The sequence below is a fragment of the Anopheles funestus genome, chromosome 2RL (assembly GCF_943734845.2).
Source record: "Anopheles funestus chromosome 2RL, idAnoFuneDA-416_04, whole genome shotgun sequence".
NCBI classification, from domain to species: domain Eukaryota; kingdom Metazoa; phylum Arthropoda; class Insecta; order Diptera; family Culicidae; genus Anopheles; species Anopheles funestus.
In genome coordinates, this window is record NC_064598.1 from 39,657,788 (window position 1) to 39,673,742 (window position 15,955).

Below are 15,955 nucleotides of genomic sequence, written 5' to 3' on the forward strand. Positions count from 1 at the left end.
AATCTATCATGTTCTGATACTATTGAATAGTATCCGCTATATCATAATGTGTCTTCAATAAGTAAAATTAGTCCTAGCATGAGATTTGTATTTGTATTTTTATTTATTGATTTAAATCAACGGACCATATGTGGAACCCTGTTGTTTTCCATTTTACATAAACAGTTAACATTTACAGTTTTACATTCAACATCTAATGGACCGAACTGCCAGGCCGTTCTTCACAAAAAAAGTAATGGGCTACACTACACCTATACAATGAACGAAAGGCAGAAAGCGACAAGCCCGGTTCAAAACGATTACAAACGGCGTTGAATTCACGGCACATAACGATGAACGGATCGCCACCACGGACCAAAATCAGGAGCAGTACAGTATCTTAACGGTTAGCAGTACAGCATGTTAATAGCAGGTGGCTATCAGAAGGAAGCACACGTCGTTCAGGAAGATCACGAAGAGAAGTGGACCAAGGTTGTTCCTTTGTAGTACCCCTGAAGAAGCGTTGATGCGTCGGGAAGTGTGGTCTCCCATCTTCACACGATATGAGCGTTCGGTGAGCTAGGACCGCATCCAGTTGAGCATCAGAACTAGAAGACCAAAAACCTGAAGCTTGAAGAGTAGCAGCGAATGCGGAATACTGCCAAAAGCTGCCTTGATGTCAGTATAAATCGCAACGACCTGAAAGCCTGCATCGCTGGTCCTGTGACATAGGCCGACAGACTCCACGAGATTGGTGGAAGTCGAACGCTTTAGAACAATCCCATGAAATCAAATGATGTAGTCCGAGGCAGCAGCAAGAACTGGCTCATGCATGAGCAGCTGAGTTAATATTTCTTTTTCACATTTTTATTGTTAAACATTGCATCGTGTCCACGTTTTCCACAAAAATTTATACTTGTTCATCAAACGTTTTGTATGTTGATTCTTGGATATACATCTTAATATATTAACAATTGTAACACATCTTCATACGGTGGAATGAGCACATGTTTTGGAACGTAGCCATCTTCATTATTATCACGTTTTAAACTTATAAAGGTAGCGTAACACTATAATATTGTTTAAGTATATTCACTATTATGTTTTACAGGTTGTCCAGTTTTATTCCTCAAAACTATATTCACTTTAACTCGAATCACCTTTGTAGCATTTTATTGTATATAACAGTACGTGTGCAAACACGAGCATTGCTTCCAAATCTTCTCTAGTTGTTCCAGTTAAAGAGTCATAATAAATTTGATTTGCCATTTGCATAAATATATTTCTAATTCTTAGACTAAACTGTAGATTTTCAATTTCAAGGTATGTAACAGATAGAAGCCAACTCAAACTTTGTTTAAGAATTTCTACCAGATCCATGGTCTTGTGTATACAATTATATTTTACTCAATGTTGAGCACGCTTGAGATTCGTCTTATTATGTTTGGATGAATTCTTGCACAATTTTAAACGAGTATTGAACGACTAGATTTTATATCAGCGGCAGCAGCAGAGGCATAAATCTCGAGCATGCGCATAGGAGTAAACATGGCTCAGACCTGAAGCGAAACAAAAGTTCACCTTATCAACAAACAACACTGGAAAGAACAGCGGGTGTGGGAAGAAATACGGAAAGCAATACGGATCCGGAAGAAAGTTAGGAAGAGATAGCAGGCCACCAAAATAACATTAGTCTTAAGGTTAAAGATATCAATTACGAGGTATGTACTATTCTTCGATCAGTTCAACGAGCAGCTAGCAAGATATTCTCTTATATACTACAAAGTCGAATTGTCCCATTCGCAGAAGAGATGGTAGCAAACAATCCGATTGGATACCGATACGGAAAACCAATCACTGATCAGATCTTTACCATGCGGCAGATCTTAGGGAGTGTAGATTCTGTTGATATAAACGTGTTCATATCAACAGTATAGGTAGGTTGTAGTTATTAGGGAAAACTGTGCGCAGAACAAGCCAAACGGATAGGGCCTGTGTCCTATTTGCATCAGTGGTATGTTGTTGCGAAGCCGAAAGGTCCCAAGAGCCGATGATCAAGTAAGTAGCTTTCATTCGAGCCTTCGTTTAATTCCACCAAATAAATTTCGCCAGGCCTCCTGGAACACGCCAAAAGAATGTCACTTTCTGAGTCGAATATTCGACTTTAAACGAAACGAAGTTCAGAGTCGCCAGCTCCCGGTATAGACGGATCAGAGGGTATATCGCTATTTCATCTGTACTATATCATAAATAACATCAATCGGGACATCAGGCGCGATCCCGAAGATACATGTACGTGGAGTACGCTGAATCACCATTTTGACACTTTTACAATCTATTAGGCAATCTGTTTATTAGAACATCAATTGTGCGATTCATCGAGTGAGATGCAGTCAAGGAGTCAATAAGATTCCTTTTTGATAGTAGCCTTCATCTCTTCTGGTGGTTCCACTTTCATCGAACCAACCTCATGAAATTCTCCAACGATAAAGTAAGCTTGCGTCGAAGGATGTCGGATGAAGACATGATCGAAAGGGATGCAATCACTTTTCAATGCATCCAACAGGAAAGCAGCATTGTGCGAAGGGGCGAGTAAGATCCGTCCGAGCGGATACGTTTGACGCAAAATGCTCATGCCCAAAACAATCAGTTGTGAGTCCATAGGATTTATCCTGAAAAATTCATTGGTAACAACAATTGAACTTTTTTGCAAAGCATATCTTCCATTGCTATAAAGTTCTGCTACTATATCATGATACGAAAGAGAAAAAAAAACATTTTACTATGATGGTGGGAGTAGGCAATGCTATAGATATATTTGGTAAGACTTGTGGGACATACCTTTTGTTTTTATTTTTAACAAAAAACCATGTTACCTCCCACAAATCCGAATTGGATGAAGAATATCCAATAGTAAGCCATTTACTTGCTTTGCGAAGCAACCATTTGCGTTTGCTCATTGCTACTTCAACATCTTCAGGAGTAGTAGGTAAGCCATAACCACTAAAAGCCATGTTGTAAAAACATGACGATTTGTTGGTAGTCCTGCGCTTCGTAGAGCATTTAAATTCAATTAACATGTAATTCTATATCTTCCATTGTTTCTACTGAATCCATACTATCCATATCAGGAACAATCCTGCGCAAGACAATTGTATTTGCTACTTTTAAAAGCTGTTCCATTATTATTTACCTTCTGCTATGATGAAAATATTGCATGATTCAATTAATCTCCATAAACCAGCTATCCATTAGTCTATAAGTACACGAAGGGAAAGCGTACCAATTGATTGGTGCACTTATGCAATTTTGACGACAATTGAACGATATTTCATTGATAAGAAGAGTTATACTGCAATGCCATGTCAATCGGAACATGCTATGCGAGAGAGACATGAGTTATTGATTGTTTATTTGTGATGTCCTGAAGTGTTATGCTTTTTGTTCTTGTATTCCACCCAAAAAATGCTTCCGATGTCTTATTTTAACATTTTAATTTTGGAAAATATTATTGAAAATCATGCATAGAGATTTCGTAAAAGTGCCATTTTACAAGCTGTGAAACGAATAGTTTATGTACATTACTATTGCGTCTTATACGCTTACCTCGCATACAAAACAGGCTTTTTACTGATTTGGATTAACATCAGTGTTGAGAATTTACTCATGTTTATGCATTGTAAGGGTAAAATGTGAGACCATCATCGTCATTTCCCCACAAAAGCAGAGTTGTTTCATGTACTAATCGGTACATCATGAAATAGTTTAAGGAGAACTATGCCATAAAATGAATCATGGATCGTCGGTTTGCGGGTTTAAGTTTTTAAGCTTTAAATATCGCTGGTGAATTGCCCACAGAAGCATAGAACGAATGTAGCCTTGAGTAAAAATGCCTGAAAGCAGATTGGCCCTTAAACTCATGCCAAGAGCACGTGCTCAACCGTGATCAGGTCGTTTCAGTTAATACTAATTGCTGAAGCTGAAAAAAAGAAACTGTAATCAAAGCATAGCATGATCATACAAACGCTGTGTTGCCTTTACGAACCTGTGGAATCTATCATGTTCTGATACTATTGAATAGTATCTGCTATATCATAATGTGTCTTCAATAAGTAAAATTAGTCCTAGCATGAGATTTGTATTTGTATTTTTATTTATTGATTTAAATCAACGGACCATATGTGGAACCCTGTTGTTTTCCATTTTACATAAACAGTTAACATTTACAGTTTTACATTCAACATCTAATGGACCAAACTGCCAGGCCGTGCTTCACAAAAATAAAGTAATGGGCTACACTACACCTATACAATTAACGAAAGGCAGAACGCTAGAAGTCCGGTTCAAAACGATTACAAACGCCGTTTAATTCACGGCACATAACGATGAACGGATCGCCACCACGGACCAAACTCAGGAGCAGTACAGTATCTTAACGGTTAGCAGTACAGCATGTTAATAGCAGGTGGCTATCAGAAGGAAGCACACGTCGTTCAGGAAGATCACGAAGAGAAGTGGACCAAGGTTGTTCCTTTGTAGTACCTCTGAAGAAGCGTTGATGCGTCGGGAAGTGTGGTCTCCCATCTTCACACGATATGAGCGTTCGGTGCGGTAGAACCGCATCCAGTTGAGCATCAGAACTAGAAGACCAAAAACCTGAAGCTTGAAGAGTAGCAGCGAATGCGGAACACTGCCAAAAGCTGCCTTGATGTCAGTATAAACCGCAACGACCTGAAAGCCTGCATCGCTGGTCCTGTGACAGAGGCCGACGACTCGACGAGATTGGTGGAAGTCGAACGCTTGGGAACAATCCCATGTAATCAAACGATGTAGTCCGAGGCAGCGGCAAGAACTGGCTCATACATGAGCAGCTGAGTTAATATTTCTTTTTCACATTTTTATTGTTAAACATTGCATCGTGTCCACGTTTTCCAAAAAATCGTATACTTATATACATCTTAATATATTAACAATTGTAACACATCTTCATACGGTGGAATGAGCACATGTTTTGGAACGTAGCCATCTTCATTATTATCACGTTTTAAACTTATAAAGGTAGCGTAACACTATAATATTGTTTAAGTATATTCACTATTATGTTTTACAGGTTGTCCAGTTTTATTCCTCAAAACTATATTCACTTTAACTCGAATCACCTTTGTAGCATTTTATTGTATATAACAGTACGTGTGCAAACACGAGCATTGCTTCCAAATCTTCTCTAGTTGTTCCAGTTAAAGAGTCATAATAAATTTGATTTGCCATTTGCATAAACATATTTCTAATTCTTAAACTAAACTGTAGATTTTCAATTTCAAGGCATGTAACAGATAGAAGCCAACTCAAACTTTGTTTAAGAATTTCTACCAGATCCATGGTCTTGTGTATACAATTATATTTTACTCAATGTTGAGCACGCTTGAGATTCGTCTTATTATGTTTGGATGAATTCTTGCACACTTTTAAACGAGTATTGAACGACTAGATTTTATATCAGCGGCAGCAGCAGAGGCATAAATCTCGAGCATGCGCATAGGAGTAAACACGGCTCAGACCTGAAGCGAAACAAAAGTTCACCTTATCAACAAACAACACTGGAAAGAACAGCGGGTGTGGGAAGAAATACGGAAAGCAATACGGATCCGGAAGAAAGTTAGGAAGAGATAGCAGGCCACCAAAATAACATTAGTCTTAAGGTTAAAGATATCAATTACTAGGAATGTACTATTCTACGATCAGTTCAACGAGCAGCTCGCAAGATATTCTCCTATATACTACAAAGTCGAATTGTCCCATTCGCAGAAGAGATGGTAGCAAACAATCCGATTGGATACCGATACGGAAAACCAATCACTGATCAGATCTTTACCATGCGGCAGATCTTAGGGAGTGTAGATTCTGTTGATATAAACGTGTTCATATCAACAGTATAGGTAGGTTGTAGTTATTAGGGAAAACTGTGCGCAGAACAAGCCAAACGGATAGGGCCTGTGTCCTATTTGCATCAGTGGTATGTTGTTGCGAAGCCGAAAGGTCCCAAGAGCCGATGATCAAGTAAGTAGCTTTCATTCGAGCCTTCGTTTAATTCCACCAAATAAATTTCGCCAGGCCTCCTGGAACACGCCAAAAGAATGTCACTTTCTGAGTCGAATATTCGACTTTAAACGAAACGAAGTTCAGAGTCGCCAGCTCCCGGTATAGACGGATCAGAGGGTATATCGCTATTTCATCTGTACTATATCATAAATAACATCAATCGGGACATCAGGCGCGATCCCGAAGATACATGTACGTGGAGTACGCTGAATCACCATTTTGACACTTTTACAATCTATTAGGCAATCTGTTTATTAGAACATCAATTGTGCGATTCATCGAGTGAGATGCAGTCAAGGAGTCAATAAGATTCCTTTTTGATAGTAGCCTTCATCTCTTCTGGTGGTTCCACTTTCATCGAACCAACCTCATGAAATTCTCCAACGATAAAGTAAGCTTGCGTCGAAGGATGTCGGATGAAGACATGATCGAAAGGGATGCAATCACTTTTCAATGCATCCAACAGGAAAGCAGCATTGTGCGAAGGGGGAGTAAGATCCGTCCGAGCGGATACGTTTGACGCAATCCGCACATGCCCAAAACAATCAGTGGGTCTCCTTGAAGATGCGCAAAAACGGGCTTGTGAGTCCATAGGATTTATCCTGAAAAATTCATTGGTAACAACAATTGAACTTTTTTTGCAAAGCATATCTTCCATTGCTATAAAGTTCTGCTACTATATCATGATACGAAACAGAAAAAAAACATTTTACTATGATGGTGGGAGTAGACAATGCTATAGATATATTGAGTAAAACTTGTGGGACATACCTTTTGTTTTTATTTTTAACAAAAAACCATGTTACCTCCCACAAATCCGAATTGGATGAAGAATATCCAATAGTAAGCCATTTACTTGCTTTGCGAAGCAACCATTTGCGTTTGCTCATTGCTACTTCAACATCTTCAGGAGTAGTAGGTAAGCCATAACCACTAAAAGCCATGTTGTAAAAACACGACGATTTGTTGGTAGTCCTGCGCTTCGTAGAGCATTTAAATTCAATTAACATGTAATTCTATATCTTCCATTGTTTCTACTGAATCCATACTATCCATATCAGGAACAATCCTGCGCAAGACAATTGTATTTGCTACTTTTAAAAGCTGTTCCATTATTTTTTACCTTCTGCTATGATGAAAATATTGCATGATTCAATTAGTCTCCATAAAACAGCTATCCATTAGTCTATAAGTACACGAAGGGAAAGCGTACCAATTGATTGGTGCACTTATGCAATTTTGACGACAATTGAACGATATTTCATTCATAAGAAGAGTTATACTGCAATGCCATGTCAATCGGAACATGGTATGCGAGAGAGACATGAGTTATTGATAGTTTATTTGTGATGTCCTGAAGAGTTATGCTTTTTGTTCTTGTATTCCACCCAAAAAATGCTTCCGATGTCTTATTTTAACATTTTAATTTTGGAAAGTATTTTTGAAAATCATACATAGAGATTTCGTAAAAGTGCCATTTTACAAGCTGTGAAACGAATAGTTTATGTACATTACTATTGCGTCTTATACGCTTACCTCACATATAAAACAGGCTTCTTACTGATTTGGATTAACATCAGTGTTGAGAATTTACTCATGTTTATGCATTGTAAGGGTAAAATGTGAGACCGTCATCCTCACAAAAGCACCGTCAGTTCCTCACAAAAGCAGAGTTGTTTCATGTACTAATCGGTACATCATGAAATAGTTTAAGGAGAACTATGCCATAAAATGAATCATGGATCGTCGGTTTGCGGGTTTAAGTTTTTAAGCTTTAAATATCGCTGGTGAATTGCCCACAGAAGCATAGAACGAATGTAGCCTTGAGTAAAAATGCCTGAAAGCAGATTGGCCCTTAAACTCATGCCAAGAGCACGTGCTCAACCGTGATCAGGTCGTTTCAGTTAATACTAATTGCTGAAGCTGAAAAAAAGAAACTGTAATCAAAGCATAGCATGATCATACAAACGCTGTGTTGCCTTTACGAACCTGTGGAATCTATCATGTTCTGATACTATTGAATAGTATCCGCTATATCATAATGTGTCTTCAATAAGTAAAATTAGTCCTAGCATGAGATTTGTATTTGTATTTTTATTTATTGATTTAAATCAACGGACCATATGTGGAACCCTGTTGTTTTCCATTTTACATAAACAGTTAACATTTACAGTTTTACATTCAACATCTAATGGACCGAACTGCCAGGCCGTTCTTCACAAAAAAAGTAATGGGCTACACTACACCTATACAATGAACGAAAGGCAGAAAGCGACAAGTCCGGTTCAAAACGATTACAAACGCCGTTTAATTCACGGCACATAACGGTGAACGGATCGCCACCACGGACCAAACTCAGGAGCAGTACAGTATCTTAACGGTTAGCAGTACAGCATGTTAATAGCAGGTGGCTATCAGAAGGAAGCACACGTCGTTCAGGAAGATCACGAAGAGAAGTGGACCAAGGTTGTTCCTTTGTAGTACCCCTGAAGAAGCGTTGATGCGTCGGGAAGTGTGGTCTCCCATCTTCACACGGTAGGAGCGTTCGGTGAGCTAGGACCGCATCCAGTTGAGCATCAGAACTAGGAGACCAAAAACCTGAAGCTTGAAGAGTAGCAGCGAATGCGGAACACTGCCAAAAGCTGCCTTGATGTCAGTATAAACCGCAACGACCTGAAAGCCTGCATCGCTGGTCCTGTGACAGAGGCCGACGACTCGACGAGATTGGTGGAAGTCGAACGCTTGGGAACAATCCCATGAAATCAAACGATGTAGTCCGAGGCAGCGGCAAGAACTGGCTCATACATGAGCAGCTGAGTTAATATTTCTTTTTCACATTTTTATTGTTAAACATTGCATCGTGTCCACGTTTTCCACAAAAACTTATATTTGTTCATTAAACGTTTTGTATGTTGATTCTTGGATATACATCTTAATATATTAACAATTGTAACACATCTTCATACGGTGGAATGAGCACATGTTTTGGAACGTAGCCATCTTCATTATTATCACGTTTTAAACTTATAAAGGTAGCGTAACACTATAATATTGTTTAAGTATATTCACTATTATGTTTTACAGGTTGTCCAGTTTTATTCCTCAAAACTATATTCACTTTAACTCGAATCACCTTTGTAGCATTTTATTGTATATAACAGTACGTGTGCAAACACGAGCATTGCTTCCAAATCTTCTCTAGTTGTTCCAGCTAAAGATTCATAATAAATTTGATTTGCCATTTGCATAAACATATTTCTAATTCTTAAACTAAACTGTAGATTTTCAATTTCAAGGTATGTAACAGATAGAAGCCAACTCAAACTTTGTTTAAGAATTTCTACCAGATCCATGGTCTTGTGTATACAATTATATTTTACTCAATGTTGAGCACGCTTGAGATTCGTCTTATTATGTTTGGATGAATTCTTGCACAATTTTAAACGAGTATTGAACGACTAGATTTTATATCAGCGGCAGCAGCAGAGGCATAAATCTCGAGCATGCGCATAGGAGTAAACATGGCTCAGACCTGAAGCGAAACAAAAGTTCACCTTATCAACAAACAACACTGGAAAGAACAGCGGGTGTGGGAAGAAATACGGAAAGCAATACGGATCCGGAAGAAAGTTAGGAAGAGATAGCAGGCCACCAAAATAACATTAGTCTTAAGGTTAAAGATATCAATTACGAGGTATGTACTATTCTTCGATCAGTTCAACGAGCAGCTAGCAAGATATACTCCTATATACTACTGTTCTTCGAGTGGACTGTATATTTATGTAGCAAGAGAGGACACAAGTAAGAATTTCGGGAGCAAAGAAAAAACACGTTACAGGAAACCAAGGTGTCCTTATGTCTGAGGTATACTTGGCTCCCAACTACCAATTTCAAATTACCCAAATAGCATAACATCCTGCCCGGCGTTGAAATAGTATTTCAATCTTCATCTTCGTCTAACGGCAACAAACAGACTTCGGTTACTTTACGTTTGAACTCCGCTCCATTCGACATTGTAACAGTAACGACGCGCGTTGCACCGTCATCTCCGGGGTGTACAGCTACTATTCTTCCAAGAGGCCACTGCAGAGGTGGTGTATTCTGGTCTATCAGCAGCACAAGAGATCCCACCTTGATCTCCTTCCACTTCAACCATTTCGAACGATTCTGCAGCTCCGGCAGATACTCTGCAGTCCACCGTCTCCAGAAGTGTTGCAGCATAGACTGCACCAACTGCCATCGTGAGAGACGATTTTCTTTAAGGATAGAATAGTCGGGTTCGGGAATAGTTTGCAATTCCCTCCCTATCAGGAAATGTGCTGGGGTGATTGCAGTGTAAACGGATGGATCATCTGAGCTCGGTATTAAAGGTCGAGAATTTAATACCGCTTCTATCTGTGTCAGCGTCGTGTAGAGCTCCTCGTAGGTTAGTTTTCTTTCACCAACAAGTCGTTTCAAATGGTGTTGGACCTGCTTCACACCAGCCTCCCATATACCACCAAAGTGCGGACTTCGAGGTGGTATGAACGACCAGTCAATACCCTTGTCAGTGCAATAATCGGTGATCTTCTTCGTGGCGCATTCGTTCTGGAACATACGCCAAAGCTCATGCAACTCCGTTTTGGCCCCTGCAAAGTTGGTTGCATTGTCAGAACGTATAGTTTTCGGGTATCCACGACGGCTGGTGAATCGTCGCAAGCTTGCAAGGAAGGCATCCGACGTCAAGTCCGAGACCAATTCCACGTGTACGGCTCGAGTTTGCAAGCATACGAACAAGCAGACGTAGGCCTTCGTAATTTGTGGCTTGCGAGTTGTGGAAAACTTAATCAAGAAGGGACCAGCGTAATCCACACCTGTATTCGCAAAGACAGGTGCTGGCTGAACACGATACGACGGCAAATCACCAATTATCTGCGTCGTCTTCAATGGATTTGCCTTGAAGCATACGATACATTTTCGTATTACCTTACGGATGATACTCTTCACATTCAATGGCCAGTACCGTTGACGTACAACTGCAAGCAAACCTCTTTGTCCGATGTGCAAGTTGTCGTTGTGTAGTTCACGAATAAGTGCCTCGGTAACAGGATGCTTAGCTGGTAGCAGCATCTGGTGGCGACTATGGTATGGTAGTCTAGACTATGGTATGAGAGCTCGCTTGATTCTACTCCCTACTCGTAAAATGCCATCGTCGGGATCCCAAAACGCCTTCAGTCCATTTAGTCGACGGTTTTTGTTTGCACCGTCCATCAGCGCGAGGATTTCTGGCTGGAAAGCTTCGCGTTGAACCATCCGCACAATTACGTACGTCGCTGTACGCATTTCTATCGCTGTGAGTCGACCCTTTACCAGCTCCGTTTTGCGTGACTTAATGAACCTAGCAAAACGCACCAAGTAGGCCATACTCCTAACCATTTTTGTAAAACTGCTCAACCTCTCAAACATCGCGAAACGTTCGAAAGGAACAGTCATGGTCAACGTCACTCCAGATCGCATTTCTGGTAGCTCGTTGTCTAGTATTTCCAATTCGTCCGCATTCTTGGTGGTGACTTGCAGTGGCCACGGTTGCCACCACATCGTTGAACTAATCAATTTCTTAGGCGTGACTCCACGGGAAATCAAATCGGCTGGATTCTCGTAAGTGGAAATGTAATGCCAGTGGAATGATTGGTCGAGTTGTTGAATCTCCCTTACCCGATTTGAAACGTACGTCTGCAGGAGCTCCGATGGTTTCTTAAGCCACGACAAGACGAGTTTTGAATCGCTCCATAGATGAACAGACTCAATTTGAAGCTCCGTAGCATTCAGGAACTTTACGACCATTCTTGCTAGTAACAGTGCCGCCAGTAGTTCCGCTCGAGGGGTCGTAATGGCCTTCTCCTTCGGATTCCTCTTCTTCGGTAGAATTCGGGACTTACTGCAAACCAGTTGCATCCTGGACTCCTCGTTGGCAAAAGATCCCTGTATGTACAAACATGCACCATAGGCTTGGTCGGATGCGTCAGCGAACCCTTGCAGTTCCAACTTGAGCACATCCTCCCAGGAAATCCATCTTGGAACTCGGACTTCCCTCAGCGCTGTCATCTCGGTTCGGAAGTGTTGCCACTTCTCGTTGACTTCGGTTGGGACTGGGTCATCCCATTCGATTTTCAGTTCGCCGACCTCTCGTAGTATCAGCTTAGCGTATGTAATTACTGGCCCAAAGAATCCAAGCGGGTCGAAAATCTTGGCCAGTTGACTCAGAAGCCTTCTCCGAGTCATTCCTTCTAGGTTGTCGAAGTCAGGAACGGATACCAAAAAACCAATCCGAAACGGATTCCATGTAATGCCTAACGTCTTAACGGTCGTCTTGCAGGTGTTGTCGGTAACCTCAAAAGAATTTCCTCGTAACTCTTCTGCTACTCCTGCAACGATATCGGAATGATTAGCACACCACTTATGAGCGCTGAAACAAGCTTTCGCTAGCAATTTTGTCACATCTCGTTGTAGTTGGCATGCTTCCGCAAGTGTATTGGCGCCCGTCAGTGTATCGTCCATATATGTTCCTCTGTTGACCACCTCGGCAGCCCTCGGGAACTCGTCCTGATGATCGTTTGCAGCTTGTTTGAGCGCCATGGTTGCTTGGAATGGAGAGGGTCCCATGCCATACGTAACCGTGAGCAGCTCTCTTACTGTAAGTGGATCGTTCCGATTGTACCTCCAAAAGATTCGCTGGTGCCTAGTGTCTTCCAGATGGACGATCACCTGACGAAACATCTTCGGAATATCGAGTGTGAAGACGTATCTAAAACCTCTGAAACGAAGCAAAATTGCAGTGAGGTCGTTCTGGACTGTTGGTCCAGTCATCAAGACGTCGTTTATCGAAACACCTGTTGACGTCTTCGCCGACCCGTCAAACACGACTCAGAGTTTAGTTGTCGTGCTTGAAGGCCTCAGCACGCAGTGATGAGGTAGATAAAACACCGACCCTGGATCCTCGTTCGGTGCTTCCACAATCTCGCGCATGTGTCCGAGTTTCTCGTACTCTCGGATGAACTGCGAGTATTGCTCCTTTAGGTCCGGCTGCTTGTCGAGTTTTCTCTCCAGAGCCAGAAAACGTCGCAGCGCCGTTTCACGCGAGTCTCCTAACTCGCCCTTACGTTCGTTGAAGGGATGTCGAACCACATACCGACCCTCCGCAGTTCGCTCGTGAGTGCGTTGGAAATGTTCCAGACACACCTCTTCGTCCGCCTTCGGAGAAGAGCGGGGCTCGTCGCAGGATTCTACCTTGTAGAAGTTCCTCAGTAGATCGATGAGCGGCTCATCGTCAGCAGTATGGCAAAGTGTGCGCGAGTTAACGCTCGTCGCCACAACCCTTCCACCGGATGTACCCTTTCCTATGATATCTACCTGAAGAATAGGCTACAGATACATAAACATCCGTTCAGCTGCAAGACATGAACATCATCCAGACATCAACATCCTAAAATGTCCTTCACATCCAGCCAGCATACTGTTGTAAAACAATTCACCAACTATCGCCATGCACCTTTACCTGGTCATCTGTATCCTCGCTATTCAGACACATGCATCCCTAGACCCGTACTGGAATTCCCTGATAAACCGTCGAACATCAGGTACTCCAAGCCACCATCAAGCAAGCAGCGAAACAACGAATCCTTAATCCTTCCATCCTGCTTCCTCATATTGTGAAATAGAAATAGTTTATTATATTTAAGGACGAAATTTAGAAATACATTCACTCTCAGTTCAGCTCTTAAACAACAACGTTACTCTGTCCGAGGAATCCGAATCCAACCCCAACCCCCGTGTTTGTTAACTCGCGCAACGATCGTCGTATCACTCGCAATCACACCGCCGGCTATCCAACCTAGCTTCGTGTATCGCAGCACAGGTCGATTAGGACCGAGTTCGCATCGGCCATCTTGCATCAAATTCCAAAAACAATCGGCGCCAATCAGCATATCGACAGGTCCTCTTCTGTTGAAGGTAGGGTCGGCCAGCACCTGTTCGCTCGAGATGGGCCACTGTGATATGCCAAAAGTTCGATGGAAGTTCACCAGTGATTCGTGGGGTCACTAGAAAATCCAGTTCAGCAACAATGTCTCCGGCACGAGACCTGATCGTCGTGCGCAGCCTACGGTTTAAACGTGTTCTGTTACTATTTAAACTACTTACGATGACGTCCGTGGTTTCCATTTTTAGCGAGAGAAGGTTAGCAAAACGTTCGGTGACAAAGTTCAGCTGTGATGCTGAATCCAAAATTGCTCGGCACGAGTATGGAGTACTGCACAAACCGTCTATTAAGACAACTGCGGTCGATAGCACGGTTTGTCTTTCCGGATCCACTTCATTTGCACACAAAGTGGTCGGAGCTTCAGCAGGCACGAACGTTGGCACTACACTAGCGGGAACATGGCTAGGGTTGTCTTCGTGGAGTAAGCTGTGATGTTTCTTGTCACATTGACGGCAAGAACCAGACTGACATGCTCGGATGCGGTGACCATTCGATAAACAGTTGAAGCAAGCGCCACACCGTTTCACTATTTCGTGCCTTTCACTGACACTCTTCTGCTTGAAAAGCTCACAGTGTCTTAGTTCATGCATGGCGCTGCATATTGGACACTTTTCCTGTTGCTGAGATTCACCAACAACTAGCGTTTTTGCCACTGCCCTTGGCTTCGCAGCTTCCGTCGAAGGTTTCACGCCGGTGTCAAGCTTCTCGGAAATTCTACATTGCTCCTCCAAAAACTCGATCAATGTAGTGTACGTTGAAAACACGTTCTTCTTTTGTTTAGTTTCCCATGCCACCCTTAGTTTCTTATCCAACTTGTTGGCTATAAGGTTTACCAGCATTTGCTCACCAAGACCATCTACCGGAAAACTATGATTTTTCAACGCCTCGACGTTTTTAGTACAGGTGTCGATCACCTTACGCAAGTTTGCTGCATTGTCGCGACTGACTTTGGTTAGACCAAAGAGGTTCTCTATGTGTTTGTCTACGACAACCCGTTTATCCTCGTAACGTTGCGTAAGGATCTTCCAAGCTGCTTCATAATCGTTGTTGTTTACTAACTCGTCGTCGATGATACCTGCCGCCTTTCCGACCAGACTGTTCCGGAGATGGAACAATTTCAGGGCTGGTTCTTCCTGCTGGTATCGATTCATTACGGTAGTAAACATAGCCTTGAATGAGTACCAGTTCTCATACGATCCATCGAAAGTCGGTAAGGGCACTTTCGACGGTGGAAGATAGGGCTGAGCTTGCGGCAGGATCGATGGCACAACTGGAGCTGCTGTCTCCATTTTGGGCACGGAATCTAAGCACATGCTCAACTTCAGCGATACTTCGTTAAACACTTTCTCAAACTCGATGTACTGATCGTTCTGCTCTTCGTCATCGGCTTCAGAGAGCGTTAGTTCGTAGATTTTATTCTGCACTTCATTGCATTCGTTGTACACGTTTGCTAAAGCTTTTTCTTGGAGCTGAAGGAAGCGCACGTTTTTTTACGTTGGTGTTGGGTTGTTCATCGCTATCACACAAGGCTGCACTCACACGACTTAGCTTTCGACGCACTGCCTCGCATCCATTTTGTTGGAATCTTTCTTTACTTTCTGAAGAAGAGATGGTAGCAAACAATCCGATTGGATACCGATACGGAAAACTAATCACTGATCAGATCTTTACCATGCGGCAGATCTTAGGGAGTGTAGATTCTGTTGATATAAACGTGTTCATATCAACAGTATAGATAGGTTGTAGTTATTAGGAAAAACTGTGCGCAGAATAAGCCAAACGGATAGGGCCTGTGGCTTATTTGCATCAGTGGTATGTTGTTGCGAAGCCGAAAGGTCCCAAGAGCCGATGATCAAGTAA

General features: G+C 42.0%; 2 protein-coding genes across 3 annotated transcripts in view; both read right to left on the minus strand.

Moving 5' to 3' along the window:
- LOC125762071 (uncharacterized) overlaps positions 1-15,593 on the minus strand; it is a 494,872-nt gene extending 479,279 nt beyond the window's left edge. For both annotated transcript variants that reach the window (XM_049423814.1, XM_049423816.1), the window contains exon 1: positions 13,468-15,593. In XM_049423814.1, the coding sequence (XP_049279771.1) occupies positions 13,978-15,408 (1,431 nt within the window). In that variant the 5' untranslated portion in view covers positions 15,409-15,593 and the 3' untranslated portion in view covers positions 13,468-13,977. The remainder of the gene's footprint in view (positions 1-13,467) is intronic.
- LOC125765749 (uncharacterized) lies at positions 12,982-13,645 on the minus strand. The gene is made up of 2 exons (XM_049431190.1): positions 13,613-13,645; positions 12,982-13,467 (listed from the first exon to the last, which is right to left on the minus strand). The coding sequence occupies exons 1-2, from the start codon at positions 13,643-13,645 to the stop codon at positions 12,982-12,984; spliced, it is 519 nt and encodes a 172-aa protein (XP_049287147.1).
- Positions 15,594-15,955: the final 362 nt, after the last annotated feature.

Excerpts from the sequence above, each read along its gene's own strand:
- LOC125765749 (XM_049431190.1), bottom strand. The coding sequence starts at position 13,645 with ATGTGTCTGAATAGCGAGGATACAGATGACCAG. Across the intron at positions 13,468-13,612 it reads GCGAGGATACAGATGACCAG|GTAGATATCATAGGAAAGGG; the intron begins GTAAAGGTGCAT and ends CCTATTCTTCAG.